The 22,966-nt window shown below is 42.4% G+C and overlaps 1 protein-coding gene across 4 annotated transcripts in view; it reads left to right on the top strand.

Moving 5' to 3' along the window:
* Window positions 1-22,966, top strand: part of RBM20 (RNA binding motif protein 20) — a 100,400-nt gene that overhangs the window by 76,019 nt on the left and 1,415 nt on the right. For 2 of the 4 annotated variants that reach the window (XM_051800445.1, XM_051800448.1), the window contains exons 2-13: window positions 836-2,015; window positions 3,663-3,724; window positions 3,881-3,972; window positions 4,315-4,406; window positions 8,285-8,428; window positions 9,339-9,470; window positions 11,272-11,351; window positions 12,169-12,856; window positions 14,684-14,782; window positions 16,217-16,886; window positions 19,294-19,413; window positions 20,122-20,243. In XM_051800445.1, coding sequence (XP_051656405.1) covers window positions 836-2,015; window positions 3,663-3,724; window positions 3,881-3,972; window positions 4,315-4,406; window positions 8,285-8,428; window positions 9,339-9,470; window positions 11,272-11,351; window positions 12,169-12,856; window positions 14,684-14,782; window positions 16,217-16,886; window positions 19,294-19,413; window positions 20,122-20,243 — 3,481 coding nt within the window. The remainder of the gene's footprint in view (window positions 1-835; window positions 2,016-3,662; window positions 3,725-3,880; window positions 3,973-4,314; window positions 4,407-8,284; window positions 8,429-9,338; window positions 9,471-11,271; window positions 11,352-12,168; window positions 12,857-14,683; window positions 14,783-16,216; window positions 16,887-19,293; window positions 19,414-20,121; window positions 20,244-22,966) is intronic. The other 2 variants (XM_051800446.1, XM_051800447.1) reach the window with 2 other exon arrangements.

Below are 22,966 nucleotides of genomic sequence, written 5' to 3'. Positions count from 1 at the left end.
AAAGACCTTGATTTTTACCAGCTGGCACTGCAGAAATTTTGCCTTACATTCCAGCTGAATAGAGAAAACTCTTCAGGACAGTCTGTTCATAGTTGCTTCAGTTTCTGGCAGATAATTCACTTTTTTTTTCCTCTTCTGTATTTGCATCTGCTCAACAGGGAATCTATATACTTTGTTATAGAACAGGCTGCTGTGGAGATTAATTCCATGAGAACTTTAAACAAAATAAATGCCTGTGGTATATATCATTTTGCTTTATGCAGCCAGATGTGCTAGGTGTGAAGTACCTACAGGGCTGGCTTTATAGTCCCATTTGATGTCCTTTTCTTCACAACCTCCTGTTCTGCGGGAAAAGGGAAAAATGGTAACATCACAAAACCAGTCAGGAGCAGTGATGTCTCAGCAGGGAGGCTGGAGGTTGCATGAAGTGCAAAAAGGGGAAAAATTGTTGATTGGAGGATGGTGTGGGAGGGTCCGTGTGGCCTCTGTTCCTGATCTGCATTAAAAGCATAAGCCCCATGGGTACTGAAAATGAGCTGAAGGCCTTATCCAGAAGTTGATGAGGGATGCAATGAGGGCTTTAAAGTGAGATCTTCGGCATAGTTTTCTCCCCTATGAGCTTTGTAGCTTTTTGATTGAAAGGGATGCAGCAGCAGATGTGGAAGGGAAGATGGCTTGTTATGGATACGTTCTCAATCACCCTCTTGCTTTCCCTGAGTTTAGGTAAGCTAAATCTCTGGAAGCAGCTGTGTATCCCGTACTGGGCTTTAAGATGAGACAAATGTAGGTAGATGTGGGAGTGAATTCGGCTAACCCAAATCCTTATCCCTTGCAGTGCTGCCAAGCTCCTGGAAAAGAGCCCGTTCTCTGTTGGCGCCCCGAGCCCCCTGCTCCCCTCGCCGGCGAGCCTGCAGCTGGCCCAGCTCCAGGCGCAGCTCACGCTCCACAGGCTGAAGTTGGCTCAGACGGCCGTTACCAACAACCCAGCTGCTGCCACCGTCCTTAACCAGGTTCTCTCCAAAGTGGCCATGTCCCAGCCACTCTTCAACCAGCTGAGGCACCCCACCGTGATGAACGCCCCACAGGGCCACGCCGCGGGGCCGCCGCAGGGGCCCGGCATCGCCGGCACGAGGTTCCCCTCCAGCGGCATTGCCTTTCCTGCCCAGAGCCCAGCCTTAGCCACGCCGGGGAGCGGCCTGGGGCCTGTCCAGGCCCAGGCCCCCAATGCCATCGTCATGAGCCCCTTTGGAGGTGTCATGGCTCCAACCTCTGGCCAGCAACCCGTGGTGGTGGGCCTCAACAAGGCGGGTGCCTCCACGTCCGCCGCTGCAGGGGGCTTTTATGAGTACAACAAGCAAAATACCGCCACGGCGACCCCTCAGGCGTACGCCTCAGAGGGCGACCAGTCCAGCCAGCACAGCTTCCTCGCCAGTGGGACCCACACCGCTGCCTCGGCAGCAGGGCCACGCTACGAGGGTCACTTCGGGGCTCCCAGCCAGCTGCAGCACGAGGCATCAGCAGCATTTCCCAAGGAGTCCTATGGGGCGGCAGCACAGCATGGGGCAGCACGGGCCTTCCCCAGCGACCCACACACCAGCTCCCATTCAAAAGGAGATCCCGGCCCCGTCTTGCATGGCAGTGGTACAAGCAACCAGTGGGAAAACATCCCTAATTTCCCCAGCCAAAACAAGCCTGACCTCATGCCCAGCGACAGCCTGTGGCCGTCAGCGAGTCAGCAGCAGTATGAAATAAGAAACGAGCTGTACAACCCCGAAGAGCCGACACCTGACACAAAGTTCAGCGCGGCCGCCCCCCCCGCCTTCGGCCGCCTCAACCACAGCACACAGAGCTTCGGCAGCCCTCGCATGAGGCAGAAGGAGGAGCAGAGCAGCAGCGTGCCCGACCTGACCACTCGCTCCCTGCCGCCACACCAGCTGGGTGACCTCCGTGGCGTGGCCCCTCTCCACTTCCCCCACGTCTGTGCCCTGTGCGACAAGAAGATTTTCGATCTGAAGGTGGGTGGTTTTAGGGCATCCCTGGGGCACAGCTCAGACCCTTGAACAGGCTACAAGGTGGCTGATCTGGCCATCAGCTCCTGCCACCCCTCGCTGCCAGTGTCCATCACAGCCGAGGTGCCCTGAGAGAAGCAGAGACAGAGAGTCATAATTCGGCTTAGGATGTTGTGCATCTGTTTCATGGCAGTTACTGGGGTTTTGAGATCTGGTTTTGTTCCGCATCTTACCGTGAAAGATGGTGAGATTACAGCGCTGGCATGAGGTCTGGGCTGAGGTCACAGCTCACCTCATGGGCCCAGAGCGAGGTGGGGAGGAGCTTGAAGCTGATCCCCCAATTCTCAACCCACTGTTGTAACCCCACGTCTGCAGTTTCATCTGCTTCTCCCTTTCTGATCCCAAGGGCTTCTCCCTAAGAGCTTTGTGGAAGCAGCTTGCTTACACAAATCAGCACATTTTTTGATAAAATTATTTTAATAATTCCTCTGTTGGGATCTCTTCCTCCTAGTACGTCTCAGGAAAATTTAGGGCTCAAGGTCCGCAGCAACTTTGGCCTGGAAGCAAAGAAGCTGCTCAGGACATGTGGTGCACACCGTGTTCCTACTTCTCTGTTACACTGCCAAGGGAGCTCCAAGTTCAACTTCACCCTCGAGAAGCAGCTTCCCAGATCCCCAGAGAGCCTGTGTGCTAAGTCATGTTATATAGATCAGGTCTGGAGATGACCACTTTTGTGGCCCTCTGAGCCCCACAGCTATCCACGGGCTTTGGCTGGTGTTGTTCTGCTTTCCTGGTGAGCCCTGTACGAGTCCCTGTGACCTTTTCTATCATATCACAGGACCAACACCTAACCACAAAGGCATGTATTCTCATGCTTGTGGTGGCCTGACAATAAAATGACAACAACATGTATGTAGAAAGGAAAATGGACAGCAAATGAAATAGTACCTGATACTTACACACCCTGGGGCTTTGGGATATTTGAATATATTTGCTTTCAGCTTTCCCTTTTACTCTTTTAGCAACTGCCTGCAAAAGGGTTTGCTGTGATTACTGCAGCTACAGGGCTGGGCTGAAGTAGGGTGTAGGGCATACTGGGAATTTTCTTTTCATTAAACATTTAGAAAGAGCAGGGGAGATGTTATTACAGTGAGTTTCAGTGGGTCTGTTAGGTGGTGTTTAATGCACTGCCTCAGTTGGATCATAGAAGTGTAAATAGCTGAATGTCCCTTGACAAATGCTGCTAATCTATTGAAATAATAAGCAGCGTTGTGGCTGCCCTGAGTACTGGACACCTTCTTTATGGACATTGCAGGAGTTGAGGGTGCTTAGCACCTTGCAGGATGAGCTCTTCAGCTAGAGTGAAGTAACTTAATTAATTGAAATATACTGAATTTAAAAGTAAATACAGAGAAGCTCTGCTTTTGTAAAGTAACCTATAATTTAACCTACAAATAATGAAAATGCATTGGATGAATAATAATGCATTGGATAAATAATAATGCATTGGATGCTTGGCTCCAGCATCACATGGTTTGATTTTCAGCATCTCAGTATTGGTTTTAGAATAAGGTAAACTGAATAGAGGAATAATCTCTTTTAAATTTGTCTCAGGATTTTTCCTGTGCTCATCATTTCTTTGTTTCAACATAGGACTGGGATCAGCACATTAAGGGAAGTCTTCACATCCAAAAATGTATGGCTTTTTCAGATAAGTAAGTATTATTTTAGAGTCACTCTTCAAATTGAACTGCTAACAGAGCGTCGCTTACTTCAGTGGCTTTACACTGGGAATTTGCTGCCTAATAATTAAGCTTGAATATTTATGGCACATTATGCATGCTTCTAAAGTTCTTTTCTTTCTTTTCCAGCACTGGTATCCGGTGTATGTTAAGCTCAGCAGATGGAACATTGCATTTATCACCAAATAATGCAGCAGTTTTCAATCCACCTAGTATCGAAGGTAAATGGTTGTATGTGCAATAGTTAAAAACAATTCTTTTAGTTGAAAGGGAATTCACTTTCTGGGGAGAAGTGGGCTTTTTAAATGAAAAGTGATAAAAGTTTCCAAGGAAAAATCTTGAGAGGTTGTGCACAGAAAGGTTAAAAGCCAATACTGTGCCTTTCTAAGTATGAATTTATTTTTCTTTCAAACAGTGACTGTTTTTTACAGTACAACAAAACAGTGTATAATTTGGTGTAGAGGCTATGACATTACTTACTATGTAAATGGGGCACTGCTTATTGAGCACATTAATGCAGTTGATATTAGTCAAGATTTTCATGTGTGTAATCCATTATTTAGATTATCCACCAAATGTCGGCACATCTTTTATCACTACGCCAGCAAGATCCTATGGCCAGCCAGGTCCTACATTTTCTTCTCCTCCATCAGGGGTAAGAGTGAGTACCTAAGCAAACTGATCTCTGTGTCAAGGTTCTTGTAGAAGTCACTTCTGCTTACTGGAATTTAAACCCCAAGGGCTTCCTTTCAAATAATAATCTGAATATTCAGTCTGTTATTTCAACTTCCCTGCAGCTCTTTTATGCTTTTGATTTTGGCTAAATATGAGTTTGATTGTAGTTTTTGTTTTGTTTTGTTTCTTTTCCAGTGCTAAAAGTTGTTTTCTTATCAGGGAGATTTGGGCAGCTGGGTGAATGGTTTTGTGGGTATCCCATTGACCTTTCTCCCTCATTTTCTGAGTCATTTCAACCCAGGGAGGTCAGCTTCAGCTTGGAATGAATATTTGGATTAGTCTTTAGTTACTCTCAGTATCTATCCCATTAAGCAGCCTTCTATTTCTCTGGTTATTTATTTATATCAGTTGCTCTCTGCCTCTCCCACGCTGGGGTCCTTCTCCCGGGTTGCAGCAGTGGCAAAGATAGTGGCTGCAGCTTCGCTGTTATTCACCTGGAGGTTCCAGATCAGTTCATTATACTGGACTAACTGTTCCTTAGCTTCTTTTAGTGTAGTATTTATAGCATCTACTGCCACTGCTGGCCTATCAGCAAGTTTGCTTTGTTGTAAAGCCTTCCATGGTTTAGGTGTACTGGTCCCCACCCTGCATTCAATACAGGTCCCCAGTTATATTGCTCTAATGCACACTTGAATTCCTAGCTCTAATCAAAAAATGCCAGAAAAAAAACCCCACAACATTAAAAGTGGTTCTTACACTAACAAAACAGAAATATTTTAGAAGGAAAAAAAAAAGGCAAATAAAAGCAAATCGTATTCATAATGAAAATACAAAGTTGTTAGGTTAAAATTAAACTCATCACATATCAGAAAGCTGCAGCTAAAGCTGGAGACACCAAGAACTTATGTTAGGGCATTCATGGAATAGCAGCAGTAATCCAGGGGTTCAAGTTTTCACCTTGTTAGCTTTTGTGTATATATCCTGATGTGGTCTCAGACACTCTGAAAAGCAAGGCTGAGTTGTGTCCCTGTGCCACTCCGGTTTGCAGCAGGCATTGCTTACAGGAAGGTCACCCAGATTTCCTTAATCCAACCAATTTTCTACCATGCAGTTTTACTGTGCAAGAGGTTATTTGAAGGGGTTTTAGTTTCTGCCTGTCACAGACACTGTGTGTGCAGGGGAGCAAAGAGCAGAGCTGCTCATGACAGCTGCCTCCAAGGTCAGAGGTGGAGTAGCAGCGGGTGCAGAGGAATGTTCCTTTTCATCATGTCTGTCAGCTTCTCAACAAATGAAATTACTGCTAATACCAGTGTCATTTCTCCTTAGAATCTGTCACTATTTATCATTTAAGCTGCCTGCAGAAATCCTCCTCCTGAATGACCTGCAGTATTATGAGAGATAAAAGAAACAATAACTTTGATTTTCCTGTAAATCCTCTTTTTCTTCAGAAGCTCATCAGATGAACAGGGAGCTATATTAGAGGTGTTAAGACCAAGTTTGCCAGCTGTCATTCACTCTGCAACCCAGGTGGCTTATAATTTATTGCACCTTTGCACGGTAGTATTCACTTTCAGCTAAGCTGCTGCCATTTAACTGAGCAGTGGGAGATTATACTTGACCCTGCATGTAATCATAAACAAAGTGTTCAGATTTCTGGAAGGGCTTGCTCTGTGCTGTCCATCTGCAAATAACTCTATCCGTCTTTAAAAGGCAAATGCTGCCAGTCTTGACTCGGGCGTGGAGAGACATTAGCACTGGGGAGATGAGATTGGCCATTTCTTATTGTCTTTAAAAAAATTCATGTGAAGCTTAAGAAAGGGATAAAGAACTTGAAAAACAAGAAGTAAACAAACAAAAAAAGCTGTAATAATTTGGTGAAATAATATTACAAATTATGTGAGGTGCATTTCACTGCTGTGCATCTTTTTTTTTTTTTGTAATATCATTGGTAAAAGCTGCATTGGTAAACCCCCATAGACATCAGTTACAAAGCAAGTTAACTTAGAATCTTATTGAAAAATGCATTCAACACTTGTCACGCAACAGCTCCTTTAACTTCCTGATTGTGGATTTGGAAGCTGTATATTCCTTTTCTGGCTGTGATTTACAGCCCTATTTAATGAATAGATCCAATTTAACTGCAATCAGCTGACAAGATCATTGCTTGATACAGCCTGTTGACTTCTGGCATGAGTATGTGACCACTTCTTAATCATGAATTACAGCAGGTTTATGGCATAGCATTTTAATTTAAGCCATTGCCAATTGTGGGGAAGTGGTAGCAACTTACAGTTGTTTGATTTAATGTACTGAGGAGCGTGTGTTGGAACATGGGCTCTGGAACCAACGTAGAGAACAGCCAAGTCTAGTCCCATAGACTCTTACACACTATCTTTTACCAGATCTAACAAAATAAACAGAAGATGCCCAGTAACCTGGGGTGTTTGTGCACTGGGACTGCATTTACTGTTTCCTTTTCCTCTGCTGGCTATAGTTGTGTTCTTCTGTTCTCTGCTACGTGCTACCATGCCAGATACATACAGACATCACTTCTGTTATGCCAGATACATACAGACATCACTTCTGTTCAAGTGGAGTTGAGTTGCTTCATCTTTTTCTCGGGATCAGATCTTTGTTATTTTTCTGCTAGAGAAAATATCTTACTTATGGACTTTTGCACTTCTTTGACTTACCTTACACACCTGGGCAGGCTCTGTGAGATGCAAGCTAAGTAGCAGACCACTGTATAATGCAGGGTCTTGCTGCAGCAAAAATACACAAATGGTTAAGTGGTGAAGCCTGGAAGGAAGGCAATGAGAAGAAGGTGTAAATAAGATAACATTAGCTCTGTAACTTGTGAACTTGCTGACAAGCCAAACATTTGTGATGGCTCTGGTGAACTTGATCCCACGAGATTACGTGATTTGCATCTTCCTTTGAATGGCACAATTTTAATTGAAGGTAGAGTTACTTCTCCAGCAAAATCCTAACAGCAGAGGTCATAAACATGGCAGTAGTCTGGAAAGATTTAATCCCATGTGACTGATTTGTTGCTTGTCATTAGATGGGGTAAATTAACTTTCTGTCTGGGTATACCCTGATGCCTCTTTGCATAGAGAGTGTAGAGCTTGCTTTCCATGTCAGAGAGATGGGCAGTTCTCTGGGAACTGCCCCAGCACTCTAAAATAGACTTCCACCCTTGGAAAGCAATTACCACTCTGGTGCTATGGGCCTGTGCCAGCCCAGTTTGGGAGACGTGGTCACTTGTCAGTGACCAATTTGGGAGACGTGTCCAGTGCTGACTGTGCCCCCAGGGCAGAAGTCCCTCCTACTGCATGTTGTTGCAATGAGAGGGGAAAGTAGAAGGTTTTCTGACTCGAGGTAGAGCTGTGTGTCCTCTCATGAGTTAAATGAGATCACTTTTACTCCTGGCCCAGTCTTTTCCACTATGGCAGAAGAAAGATTTAAATTCAGCCCCTGCCGTCCTGAACACCTCTGTAGTCACCTAAACTGATTTCTGACATCCATAAATTCAGCAGGGACTGCAGTGAGCAGTTAGTTTTTACAGCAATATCATTAATCCTATTTGAAGGGGAGCATCTCCTCTAGAAATCCTCTCTGGACTTTGTAAATATCCAGGGATGGAGACTCCATTGCAACCTGCACTGCAGTTAAACATGTATTTCTAAACATTTTTATTTCTAAACCAGGATGTTAAAATGCAAGTTTTAAAAGAAGAATATTTGTCCTTAATAACAGGTACACAGAGCAGAGCATTTTTTGCAAAAATGTAGTATCTAATCTAGTGGATTGAATATCTAAGATAAAAACATTGGTTTGAGTTGGTTTTTTTCCCAGTTTGCCCAGAGGAAATCTACACTGGGTCGAGTTGTTCACATCTGCAACCTCCCTGAGGGAAGCTGCACGGAGAATGATGTCATTAACTTGGGCCTCCCATTTGGAAAGGTCACCAACTATATCCTCATGAAATCCACTAATCAGGTACTGTGCATTTAGGGCACCAGTATTGACATCTATTGGCTTGAGACAGAGTGTTTGGGGAAAATCTCTTATTTTATAATAGAAAGTTATATATATAAAGCCTACTCCTAAAATAAAAAAAGCAGTTGGTGTTCACAGAATGAGATGACAACAGACACAAACATGGCCACTGCCTCATAGTTCTTGTTAAAAAAAAAAAAAACCAACACAGAAATCTCAATGGAGAAGTGTTGTAAAACTGTGCTTTTAATAATATTTTTAAAGGGAATAGCTTGGCTGCCTTCTCTTAGCCATTTAGTAGGGTTACTTTCAGACTTGTCTTATTCTTCATGGTAGCTTAAGTCTGCCCTAAGTAACTTAAGTGCACCAGTGGTGTAAGCTGGTAAGAGTAGAATATCTTCTCTCACATACCTGCAGCAAACAATATGGTTGGATGTAAAATCCACACCAGTGGTCAGTGTTTGAAATTGTAATGTTTCAAAATAACTGTATCACAGAATGGTTTGGCTTGAAAGGGTTTCAAAGACCATCTGGTTCTAACTCCCCTGCCATGGGCAGGGACACCTTCCACCAGACCAGGTTGCTCAGAGCCCCATCCAGCCTGGCCTTGAACACTGACAGTCAAGAAAGATTAGATACCAGTCATTCAGTTTTTAACTAAACTGGCTTCTAAAGTCGCATATTGGCTTTAAGAGCTGGTTTGAAAACATTTCTTGCAGTTAAAAGAAGGCTGAGAAAGGGACCGAATGTTACTGTTTCAGCTTCAGGGCTGGAAAGCTACCCAGTTTTGTACTATCAAGACGTTTTGCATAGGAGGAATCTAAAGGAAGCTTATTTTGCTGCCTTTTCTCTCTTATACTTCATTTTTTAATAATGTAATAGATTGTAAAGTTCTCCCCATTTGTGCTAGGCCTTTCTGGAAATGGCTTACAGTGAAGCAGCTCAAGCCATGGTGCAGTACTACAAAGAAAAACCTGCTATGATAAATGATGACAAGTTACTTATTAGGATGTCTAAAAGATACAAGGAATTGCAGCTGAAGGTAAGACAGTTATTCCTGATCAAATTTTCTGAGTTTCTGTGGCATGTCCTGGAGAATACATCTAAAAAAAAATCTTTACTGATTACTGACTTCTAATTGAAGCTTTATTATTATGGAAAAAGAAATTAAGAAAGATAAATTAACAAATATATTTTAATGATATTTTATACTTAGCTGCTTGGTTTTGTTCTAAATTTTAACTTTTGGAAGAGACCCCATTTTCTCTAGTCCACTCAAACCATTTCAAAAATCCCTTCTGAGCTTCCCTCCCCACATTGCTTGGTCTAAAAAAGGTCTAAAACACAGCCATGTGTTAGATACAAGATGTCAGCAAAATAAGGTTGTCTGGTCCTTTTAGTCAGGCATTAAGCCTGAAGCAATGTCTTTTTCACTACTTGCATGCTTGAGCCATAGTACAATCTTGATACCAAGCAGTAATGGCCAAACAGCACATTGATTTCTTTTTATTTCCTTCTTGTGAATGACCTAAATTAAAAAACACAATTTTCTTTTTTTAAATAGACTCAGAACAGAGCAATAGCCTTTAGACTTTATCTGTAGAGTGTGTGACACTTCTGTTGTAGACATCTGGGTGATGTCCAAAAATCACTGCTCTTGTGAACATATTTATGAAGGCTTATCTACTGCCATGTGTAATGCTAAGAGGGTGTTTTTATTTCATGGTAACTTGGACCAGAACTGGTAATGCAGAGCTTAAAAGCTCCATATTGTATTTACTAACATGGCACGAAGTTATTTTATAAAACAGCTCTGTAATGTTCCAATTTAAGAGGCCTTTTATGAGCCTTGAGATAAAACAAGGAACTCAGATGGTTTGGTCTAACCCTTGGAAAAGTCTCTTTCTCTCTTGTATCTGTATAATGGTTTAAGGAGACAAAGGAGTTGCCAGAAGTTCATAAACCAGGGCAGTCTTTCTAAGTGTGGTACATTGAGGGATTCAGATGTTAGGTGGTGGAGGCTGTGCATCTTGATGTAGAGGCAGGAGTTACCAAGGAGAGGTGGTGGTTTGCCTAGATTTCAGGAAGATTTTTCTGCTCTTTCAATGGCAGTTTTTTCAGGTTATAGAATTACTTTGCTCTGCATGAGCAAGAAAGCAAACAAATAAAAGCACAATGTAGAAGGGGGTATATGCATGAGCTATTTACCACTACAAACTGCTGAGTTCCTGCATGATTATGTTGCTCAGCTGTGCATGCTCCAAGTGTTTGACAAATTGCATGCACTCCAGCCTGTGTAGTGCATTCTTCGTAAATGATCTTGAATTTTGAGTAATCAACACTCCAGTACACATCTTTCTTTTCTGAAGCTCTCCTATCTAAGCATGGTCTTCTAGAGCTATACCACAGAATGGACTGACTCTGAGATGAAGATAAAGCATTTCACTCCCAGAGGATGAGAGATAGGCTGCTATACATATTTAATTCCATACTAGAAAAATTGTCTGTTTTGTTTCCTCTTAGATCCAGTTCCTAGAAAATTCTCTGTAGTGATTGTGTAACAGGGAAGGACGAGCCAGTTTTCAAAGCCTGTCATAGCAGCCAAGTATGAGGAGACAGTGCTACAACGTAATGGAGCAAACTTTCCATTTGTATCATTTTACCGCTTTGATCGTGTTATTGAGAAACCAGCTGCAGAAAAGAGTGTAACCACAACCCTGAAACTAAATATTTCTGAGCAATAGTGTAATTGAATGCATGGATACTGTTTCTTGAAGGACAAATCACCTATATTAGCTTGGAGAGTAGTGCAACATGCTAAGCAGTTTCTTTGTTTTTGTTAGAAACCAGGTAAGAATGTGGCTGCTATCATCCAGGACATCCATTCGCAGAGGGAGAGGGACCTGCTGCGTGAAGTGGACAGGTAAAGTTTCTCCACAGTTTGGAACTGGAAGTCTGTAAACCTGTAGGTAGAAGCAGCATTATCCCTGTGCTTCCCTCTCTTATTTCATTTGCTTTCCTAATTTGGATTTCACTTATAGAATAGTGTGTATTTTTATATAGTCCAATGGTAGGCACAGGACCTGTATAATGAGATCAGATTGAAACTGTGCGTGTTATGAAAATAAAAGATCTCTTTCCTGCTGCTGATGATGACTCAGAAAGTACGCCTGGCATGTGAAGAACGCAGAAATGAAACTGTTCCACTTTCTTCCCTACTGAGTGAAAAGCATAAAGGGTAGGGGTGCTGTGAGACCTGCTGGGAAGGAGTGGATTCAGATTAAAATGTATTGGGGTACATTTCTGATCTGCCTGATTTCTGGACCTTCCAGCAAAATTGGAGAGGAATTACAGTCCTAAAACATCTCTTTTAAACAGGTGGCCATTGTCACTTTTGTGTCAGAGATGCCCTAGCTGAGTGAGTATTCAGGGTGCAGACATTAGGGTCATTGTAAAGGTATTAACATATTATAAGCTTTTAATGCTAAACCCCTATGAGATGCTTTTAAGAATGAATGAATGTATTCTTGGCAGTTCTATGGAGATTTGGTTAAGCTCTGTGGATATGACACTGCCTTTTCTCCTATTCACTGTGTTTGCAGCTGTGCAGTGCATGTCTGTGAAAGGCCTGGGGTCTCAGGTTCACAGTCCCCAGGGCAGTCCCCATGAGCTTCCAGTGTACAAGAACTTGGTAGTCAATAGTGGGTCAGCCAGTTAACAGCTGCCTTTTCCCTCTGCAGCAGGTATGGAATGGACAGGCCCCGCTCTCGCAGTCCCATCAGCCGCTCTCTGTCGCCCCGATCCCACACTCCCAGCTTTACTTCCTGCAGTTCACCACACAGCCCAGTGGGGACCAGCAGGACTGACTGGGGAAATGGGAGAGAGGCGTGGGATCAGTCCCCGTATTCTCGACGGGAAGAGGAAAGAGATAGCAGAGAATGGCGAGAGAATGGGGATGAGAAGAGGGACAGGACTGACACGTGGGTACACGAGAGGAAACATTATTCCCGACAGCTGGACAAGTTTGATTTGGATGAACGGCTTGAAGGAGGCAGAGGATACCGAGAAAAATACTTACGGACTGGTTCCCCTGGCTCCCTTCACCCTTTATCTGGCTACAAGAACAGGGAGGATGACTATTACCGAAAATCCTCTAAGTCAAAATCTGACAAGTTTCAGAGGCAGCAGCAGGATGTACCTGGGAGATCTAAGAGAAAGGAAGAGGCAAAGTTAAGGGAACGCAGGCATTCTTACAGCGACGACGCTGCCAGGGAGGAGGTGGCTGAACAGAAGCACGGCAAAGCATCTGAGGGCTCCAGGCAAAAACAAAGTGAGAAGAATAAGGTGAAGAAAGCTGAAAAAGACCAAGAAGAAGATGCTACTGCTGAAGGCAGTGATGTGAAGGAAACCAAACCACCAGAAAATGAGGTAAATAGAGATCTAAAAGTGTATTTAAAAGAAAGTAAATGCTGAAGTAATATATTTTCTGAAATATCTTAGAGCATATGTTGTAGGTGTTGTGCCACTGACATGAAATGTTTTGCCATGATAAAATCACAGAATATAGTCCTAGAAGAGACCTTTGGAGGTCCTCTTGTCCATGTCTTTGCCCAGATCATGCAGATCTGTTAATGCATTGCAGTGTTGGGTATACTGTCATTCTGTCTCAAGCACGGAATCTTTGGGTAACCACTGAGGGGATAGGGACAGACAACTGAAAACAAAACCGAGTGACAGTGTGCTGTTTGCATGCAGGTTGTATGTGCAGGGGCAATTGCCCTCCTGCTCTCTAAGTCTGTACAGAATACCCCATAGCTGCTCTCCATAACCTCCTTCCACTCAATGAGGATTGAGTTATCTGAGAATTAAGTGATATTTTACAGAGGTGCACAGTATTTGTAGGCCGATACGTGGAAATGGTTGTTTCGCTACTAAAATGGGGAATGAACTTTCTATGAGGACATTTTCTTTGTGGATAACTCAACAGAGGAATTGGTTTCCATTAATCATATGTCCCTACTCTCAACTGTGGTAGGGATAATTCACACCACTCCTTTCAATGTGCTGGCAGGAATCTTCTTCCATGGCAGAACCACTGAATCAGCTTACCTATAAATTACGGGATCTCTGGAGAAATACTTCCAGTTGTAAGGTGGCAATGTTTGTGGATTTGATTCTCCACTGGGAAAAAGTGGGAGGGGGAACAGATCAAGATACCTCATTTGCTCAGTCTCAGTACAGCCCATACTCATATCCCCACCCTGTGGGGATCTGGTTACTGGCTCTTGGCCACCTTGCCTCCCCCAGCTCCCACTCAGTGATACGCTGCTGCCATCCACCCCCAGGGCTGCTGGCACGGGAGGCTGCAGAGCTGCTTGGCTGACCAGGGCTCCATTGTCGGTCGTTTTCAGCTGACCTTGTGTTTGTTCTTCTCATGTGAGGGCAAAGTTGATGGAAATCTCTAGATTTATAACTCCGCTGGTCTGTACCAGCTGCAGCACTACCTCATGCCACAGATATGTGTGTTTGTACCACCTTTTATCATCTTTCTCCTTTGGCTGATATTTCACTGTGGCGTATGGTTCCTTGGGAGGAGATGTCAGAGAGAAATGTCAGACAGCATCCTAAATCACCAGTGTTGCACACTCCTCTGCATGTTTTTCAAGTTATTTTACAGTAGCTTTGCTAAAGGCATACCTCTCCAGGGACTACTCCTAGTAATTTATTTCATAAGGAAGAAGTAGTTTTGAGTGTCTTGAACTCACATGTTGCTTTGCTCCTCTTTTACTAACTGCCAGGTAGTGCTGTGGTTTTGTTCTTCCAAATTATGAACTGAGCAAGCAGTTGAATTCTCAACTGATCCTACATCAATGAACAAAACTATTAAGGTCTTCTGCAGAGTTTTAACACTGCTGCTCTCCTTACCAAGTCTGAGCCAACATAACAGATATGTAGAGAACAGAGGAGTGGAGGCTGGAAATTTTAATGAATTGACATTCTCCCCCACCTGTCTTCTAGCCAATTCTGTGATATAAATTACACCTCTCTAATTTTATTTAAAATTCTTATTCTTATTTGTGCAGCTCTACTAATGGAATCTAATTGTCATGCCTTTTCTCACAGCCTAGTTGACTTGCATAAACTTTAGAAATAAAGAATATGACCTTGTGAGTGACTTTGATTCTCTAAACCCAGAATAGAAACATACTAGAGCACCACTGTGTGTTGCTATACATGTATATGTATTTATTTTAGCTTGAAAAAGAGGAGCAAGTTCCAGAGGAGAGCTCACCTTCAGATAATAAACAAGGAAAAGAATCCGGAGAGGTTCTGGAAAACACAAGAAAAGAGAAGGTCGGTGACACATTGTTAGTGCAGCTATATGACCAAATGAGTAAAACCCCAGGTTTGGTAGCACGTTTTCCCAAATGAAATATTAACCCCCCATGAAGAAACATGTTAAGGGGTTGTAGAAGGAGGCTGTCTAAATTAACTTGCCTTATCTTGACCTCTGCTTTAAGGGACAGCTTTTCCTGAAGTCTCCAGAACTCTTTTTTTAGTTACTCTTTGCCCATGTACATTGCTTCACATGCACAGCCCTTGGCACTGGCAGCTGTAAGGAACGTATGCCCAAGTGAACCGTGGAACTTTGCAAACCATGCCCAAAAATAGGAGATGGAGTCAGTTAGTGGAGAAAGAGGGGACTAATGATGAATACTTTTCAGAGCATTGGCCCTATGAACTATAGATAGTAGCCTCTTCTGATTGTTTCTGGTTTTAATTAAATAATGCCTTTACAGAACCCCTGCTACTGCATCACGGTCAGGGAGAGCAATGTCCTTGGAATTCCTCCAGCTTCATATCTGTAGGGTCATGGGTTGATGGTCAGATATGGAAGCTATTGATATCTGTTGCTGTAGAAAACTGATCTCCTGGCAAGAACAGTGTCAACTCCCAGAGTTTTCATGCTGTTTTAGGATTCTAGGAGGGGAAGTGTGGGAATGGCCAAACAGGAGGAGAATATGGATTATTAATAGATTATGTGTACACAAGGAGTCTGGGAGTTGAAATCTAAGCTGCAAGTGTGTCTTAGAAGCAACATATACCTTTTAATTCTAAGACTTCTGAAGTCCAGTATTAGTGTCTGAGTCCTACAAGTCCATAACTGCATGAATGAGGTATTTCAGAATATGTACCTTGGAGTATAATTGTAAACCTGATTTTTCTGAAGGCTTAGGCCAGTCTCTACCAGCACAGTCCCTGGCAGAGGACTCTTGCTGGTGGAAGGAAATGACTGCAGAAGGAAGCCACATCCATAGGAATTTAAAGGACCTAGTCCAGCCAAGTGAAAATCCCAGCGACTCGACTGGGGTTCAGTATGTTTTCATTGCACTGATATGGAGGTAGAGGAAAGGGAGAGGTTCTTTTCCTTGAGTATCACACAATAGCATCAGTTGCATAATAAAGTGTAACAGGTTGTGCCTTGCTCTACTGCTTACAGAAAAGTAAGAAGCAGGAGACTGGAGAGAATGTAATCCCCAAAGCCGTTACAGAATCTCCACAAAGTGAAGTTTATGTGTGATAATTCAGTAGAGATTGCTTGTCTTTGTGCATAAGGTTCGAAATTACAACACTCAGGCATATTGTTCTTTGAAATAATAACGCAAGGAGGGTTAGGCATGGCCAGACCAAGTTTCTTCCTGGTTTCAAAGCCCACTTTTTAACAGTGTTGATCTATAATCACCAATCTCTCAAATGTTTGTGACCAATCTCTCATCTTTGTGACAGGACCGAGACTGGGAGAGTGGAAGTGAAATAGAAGGTGAGACCTGGTATCCTGCTAACATGGAGGAATTAGTGACAGTAGATGAAGTGGGAGAAGATGATTTAATTATGGAGCCTGATATAACTGAGCTTGAAGAAATAGTACCAGTTGATCAAAAAAATAAATCTGCTTCAGAAATGTGCCCCTGTATGTCAACTGTGTTAGAACTGAAAAACAATCACAGCCACTTAACCAGGAGTGAAGACAAATGTGCCCATAAAGCTTTAGAAACAAATTTGAGAACAGCAAAGGGCAGTGCAGCTTCTAGCGGCTGTCAGGATGATGAGGAGGATGATGGTAATGATGATGCTGTAACTGAAGCATCAAGCCTAAATCTGGACCCTGAACAGAAGCCAGAGGAATGGAAAGAAGACCAATCTGCTAAGGAGTCTGATCCCCAGCAGAAGGAAGGAAAAATTGATAAGAGCTCTGACACACATTTAGAGCCTGAAGATCACCATATACCTTCTGTTCATCTGAAAGAAGAGACTCTCCAGCTCTCTGATGCATTTATAGATGATTACAAACAGATGGGATCACAAGGAGCTGAGAGCAGACAACTTACGGAAACGCTTGTTAAAAACACCAGTGAAGAAACAAGACATGGAAGCCAAGAGTGTCCAGAGGCCAAGGGTAACTACTGCTTTTTTTCTCTTCAGCCTGCAGAGAGCCTTGCATATTTTCTCTGACAGTAGACTGAAATTTATTGCTAACGAGAATAAGTGTTGCTAATAGTATCAGGACTTGTCCTTGGAACTGCTCAGTAAAAGAACCCCAGTGGCTTTGGCCAAGCTAAACCATTAGAGCCTCTTAGCTGAATAGTGTAAAGGAAATATGATAAGCAGCTTGCAAGCTTTCTAAAAGGCATAAGCTGCTATAATTGTCATGTCAAGGTTCACATGAGTTTAGCTGAAGTCTTTCAGTGCCTTGCTAAATTTATTTTGAATTGTCAATGAAATGAGTGACAGTCTCTGAAGGTCAACAGAAAAGTATCTGTAATGTCTGGCTGGCTTCTGGACAAGGTGGGTATTCTTACACACTGTACTGAAGCATTAGTAACATGGAAATCATCTGTAGATTGTTACTTCTCAGGCCCCGTTCAACACAAATAAATACCTTTTGTCAGGACTTGCCTTATCATCTGTTATCTACTGCATTCTACCTTTAATATAACTAATAGGACATGCTGTGAGGTAGTGTCAATAAATATAATCATAACTACATATTAATGTTTTAGCTGTCAAGAAAAGAGGGATCTTGAGTGTCTGAAAGTGAGTTCAGTTCCTCGTCACACTTTCAAATGATACTTGAGTGAATGGGCTGTGTATAGTGACATGAAGTAGAAAACAACAGACTGTGTTGGCCAGGAATGCTCTTTTGTTATTGCTGCCAGAGCCCATGTGATGGACAAGGGGTTGTGAAAAGAAGCTGATGAAAGATTTTTGAGGGTGCCGTGCTGGAAACATTTAATGTGAATGTCTGATTTTGAACTAATTTCTTCCTCCAGGATAAATTTCAAACTCACTTGGTTTTCAATACTTACCTGTTTTGCCTGAAGACACCTTGCCAGACTTGGTGTATTTGGCGATAACATTGCCATGCAAACTCCCTGGGCATGGCAAAGCTGGCTACTCTGGGCTGCCCAGGCAGCCAGCTGATGAAAGAGTTGGATATCTCAGGAGCATAGTTACTTTGGTGTTTTCAGCATCTCAGCTTCCAGCTTGTCAGCAGGGAGCCTGGAAGCTCCAGGGCATCTCATGCTTCCCAGGTTTCTGACATGGACTTGATATCTGGAATCTGCAGTCCAAGACTCCGAGACCTCTGCAAATGCAGCTGCCAGCTCAGAAGCACTGAAATCAACTTAAGTGGGACTTAGGTTTCCACAAAGGCCCTGGATGTCTTAAGAGCTTACTGGAGGTTTTCCAGTTCTCTGCTGCAGATTTGGAAATCTCGGATGGGCTTAAAATTAACTTGAAAGCCAACCAGTCGGGATTTTAAATTATTTTCTTTTAAAATCCTGTAATAGACATATTTAAAACAGTGAAGAAAAATTCTTTCTCATAGCCAGAAACTTCAGATCTTTGAACTACAGACCTGAAAGACAGGAAGGGTTTGGTTTGGGAAAAATGTTTGTTTTATGAGAAAATATATCCCTTATCTAGGTGAAATTTGCAATGCAATAGAAATTTTGTCAGGGTGAGGGAACTAATTCTTTGATCTAAGAACTGAAGAATAGGTATCAGATCAGTTTATCTGTAATTCTGTTGCTCTGTGATAACAAATTTCTCTTTTTTAAAATAAAAGTAATTCATATGTTGAGAATCACAGGAAGGGAGAGCATCATTTCTTTTCACTGGCTATATCTGCCTTAGCAAATCAATCCAGTGTTTTACACACCTTGAATCTCCTGCTGCATCCATTAATGTTGGTCAGCAGGGACCAACCATCCCAATCCTTCTAGCCAGGAACCAAAATCTTTTAGTGGGTAGGGGCCATACAGCAGAAACTGTCCTTTGGAGGGCTGAGGATGGGAGAAGAGTGGATCCAGGGAGAAGATGATAATGACGCTGCAGGGATCCTACAAGAGGCAGGTTTGGGGATTTGCTGTCACCAGGTCCTGCTGCCCCCAGTATCTCAGGAGCCACTTTGTCAGCCCGGCTCCATCACTGGTCAAGCAACTATCACATGTGGTTACAGAGCTGCAGTCAGACCGTGCTTGTGCCAGAGACACGTGTAATGTTATAGCTCTACTTAGAGATTAAAATATGAAAAAAACCCCCAAACATAACAAGAAATTAGAAATAGAAAAATGGTGTACTCAGAGAAATATGGGTGACTGCACAGTGTAGTACAGCTGTTGGAGTTGCACTAAATAGGCCTCTGATTTGAATGGAAAAGCATTTTTTCCCAAAATTTACTTCATTTTTTTCTCTCCAAATTTTACTTCATTTACAGATCCACCCAGAAAGTACTCCCAAGAAGTTTACAAAAGTCTCTTTAATAAACTGCTTTCATTCAATATATTTATTCATTTGTTAAGCAAATTCTAGGTACCTGGAAATGAGATCTCTGGAATACCCGGAGGTGGAATCTAAACAAAGGCAGTCTCCACCAGGCTGGGAACAAGAGGACGTCTTCACCGAGCTCAGCATTCCCCTGGGTACGTTGGGCCGCCCACTGCAATACCCAGGGCTTGCAACAAGATGTCACTTTAAGGCTACTTGCTATATTTATTTTTCGGAACAGATGTGAGGAGAGTAAAGGAACAGGGTATATGACAGAGGGATAGCCGTTGAAAGAAAGGGTCTTTTGATTATAGATCATTGCTAATTTCATTCCAAATGAATGGCAAACTGTAGCTGTTAATGTCACTGGTGAGGTGAAATAAGTTTCTTTGAATGATATATGAAATTTACAAGTCTTTGTCATAAAATTATTGACTATCCTTTCAATATAAGCAAAAGTATTGGGTTTACTGTGTAAATACTGATTATGAGTAAAACACTTGGAAGAAGTACATCCTAAAAAGCAGTTTTTGTAATTTAAGCATGAATTTACTGCTCATAAGTACTATTGCTTTTCTAGCCCTTGAGGTTACAGAGTGAAGTTTCCAGTCAATATTATGTGTGAGAAAGTACATTTTAAAATATATATACCTAAGAGAGAAAAGAAAGCTGTATTTGCAATGCACAGGATTTTTAACTGTAGCTCAGTATTGCAAAATTAGGGAAATTACAGAAGTGAATCCAGGATTCAGTCTTCCTGTCCCTGTCATTAAACAGCACCTTTTTTCTTTGAAAACAAGTTTATGGTGGGAGGGGTAAGGGTTTCAACTGGCACTTTAATGTAATTCGGAATTTCTCAATAGGTGTGGAATTTGTGGTGCCTAGAACTGGCTTTTACTGCAAGCTCTGTGGACTCTTCTACACAAATGAAGAGACAGCAAAGACAAGTCACTGCAGGAGTACTGTTCACTACAAAAATCTTCAGGTAAAAACAGACTTGAAGCTACCTACAACAAGGATTCTGTGTAAGGTAGAGGATGCAACAAAAAACTAGCTTTTACCCTGTGGACAGAATTCAGATGAAGTGAAATTCAGATAAGCAAACTTTTCAGTAGTTCCAAACATTAGCACACTAATTTCTCACTCACAGATCCTTGAAATGAACTTCTGAATCATAAGTAAAATGGGGTCAGGTGATAGTTTGGTCTTCTAATCTACATTTGACCCTTGTCACTTGCACAGCATGCAACTCAGATCTTTAATTCTCTGTTCTTGGGGGTCCCAGACGTTTCTGTCGCCCAGGAGTGAGCCCTGCAGCAATCTTTATTATGTCTTAATTTCAGGAGCACTAAACATGTCACTTGTTCAGTAGTGTTGCCAGACTTATTTTTGCCCTGGTGTGAATTTGTGCAGCGTGTCTCAGCACGCAGTGCTCCGTGACGCACAGGCATTTCCTGTGACCCGCTGAAATCACCCCCGTGCGCTGCAGAGCAGCCACACAGAGCACCACTGCTGAATAATTTCTATAAGGACATGCACAAGCATGTCATCACTTGTACGGTTTCCATAAGAATATAACATGAGCGTGTCAGCAGTTGACACTAGCACGCAGAGAACACGTGTGCCTGCAGTTCAATGAAAAGACCCTGCCTTTATCGCTTTCTGATGCACTGTGTATAGGATCAGTCATGAGCATTCACTGCCCCATGCTGAGGACTCCTCAGAGAAGGTGACTCTGCCTCTCAACTCCAGTCCCTGCCTGTGAGCAGGGGGTGTACAGTGCAGAAGACACTTGTGTTGGCATTCTCACTCGTGTTGGCATTTTCATACTCTTAGCAAAAAGTCATGAAAGAGCAAAGCACAGCTGCTCCTCCTTTCTCTGTTCCTTCCCTCTGCCCACGGTAAATACTGTAACTCTGCTTCTCTTCAAGTAATAGCTCTCTTTCCTTAGCTGGCTAGTAGGCATTGAGTTTTCCAGTGATGCTCAGAGTCAAATAATTTCTCTGCGAGAATTTTCTCCATGACTTTCCAGAAGTTCCATAACTGTAATCATACAAAGACCTCTAGCTTATAAAGACTGGGCCTGCAGAGCTGTGATGCTTGCTCATAATGGATCCTCCAAGTGCAAGCTTGAAAAGCAGGTGCCTGGTTTGCATGCCTTTTTGATGTTTCATACAAAAAAATCCAGAGGGATGCACCAGAGGTGGCACCACTCAGTGCAGGCTGTGTATCCTATGCAAGTTTGTCCTGAAGAAACTCATACTAAAGCAAAGGTAGCAACTCCAGCCCCTGCCCCTGGAAACCGGTTCCATGGGAAGAAGAGGAATTTTTTTTTAATTTTCTAAGTTATTTCGTTTAAGTCATAAGAAAAAACAGTCCAACTGAAACTGACTTAGTGTGAAAATAACCTCTTTTTCTCCCTGTTATGACATTTCCCTTGAGTGCTGTGGTTGATAACTAACACTGAGTGGAGATAAAAAAACAAAGACTATAAAAGCTGTTAAAAATAAATCTGTCAAATGTGGTAATGAAAACAGACTGTTCTGTCGAGGCCTACCTCTTATCTTACTAAATACAGGAAGTAAATATCTCGGCCAACTTTTGCCTGCTCAAGTGGAAACCTAGCAAATTTTAAATAATTGTCCTGTGTTACTGGAACCCTTTTAGTTGCAATAATGCTCACTTATGCACTCTGCAAGAAGTGTCAGTCTTCTCCTGTGATGATGTAAGTTAGTGAGTGCATCCACCAATACAGGAACTCGGAACTATGACTGTATGTGAAGCTATGGGAGTGCTGCTGCAGACTGTGTTTCTGTTCTCTTGCCTTCATCCAAATACCACCTTCTAGTGACAACAACAATGTTACAAATACTGTCACGGCTTTGAGTCTTTTATAGCTGATTTGCTACTTGTTGTCTTTCATGTGATCTCCTTGAGCCACATGCAAAATGTATGTTCAGTGTTTGGATTTGAATGCAGAACTAAACAGCTGGTTTGCCAGTTTTCTTCTAAAAGTCTTTTTTATATGATGACAATTTTGTCTCGAAGTAAAATAGTCAGCTTCATCTGAGTATAATGTCTCTTGAAGAATAGCAATTGCTGACAAAAAATCAAATGTTTCTTTGTCAGCCTTGCAGACTTCTTGCAATTTTCATTCTCTTCAGCTTAATAAATGATTTTCCCAGTCAGTGTTTATATTCATAGATCCACTGTGTTTTCCATGTACAAAAAAATCCATCATTTGGCCATCACTACCACAAAAAGCTGTCAGATTCATCTGGTGGAAGCTACCTTGGCAACTCAGTGCAGCATTTTATCCTGTTTTCCAGGCATTTATCAGAACTTGAATTTCAATGAAAAAAAAGGCACAATTTTTGCTTGACTGCCATTTTGCTACAAATTAATCTGAATCTGTGAACTTCAAAACTGGTGTTTGTGGTACTCGTGATAGATAAACATGGTGTATAAAACTCAGTCTTATTTTGGTTGGTAATCATTAAAAACCAAAACTGCATGGGTTATCTAATCCAATGACAAGCGTTAGTGATTTATTACAGTCCATGGTGTACAGAACATGTCTTCCCGCCTTTTTGGACCCTATATCTCTGCATGATATTGTAATATTTACTCTGGCTTTCTGCCACATGGAATTTTGCACCCAGAGATCAAGAATGAGGGTTGTGTAATTTCCACAGCCAAAACTCTATA

This window comes from Manacus candei, unplaced genomic scaffold (assembly GCF_025592945.1).
Source record: "Manacus candei isolate 608988 ecotype Guabito, Panama unplaced genomic scaffold, ASM2559294v1 h1tg000050l, whole genome shotgun sequence".
Lineage (NCBI taxonomy): Eukaryota > Metazoa > Chordata > Aves > Passeriformes > Pipridae > Manacus > Manacus candei.
The sequence above is the reverse complement of the archived record's forward strand: the minus strand, read 5'-3'. Positions and strand labels throughout refer to the sequence as shown.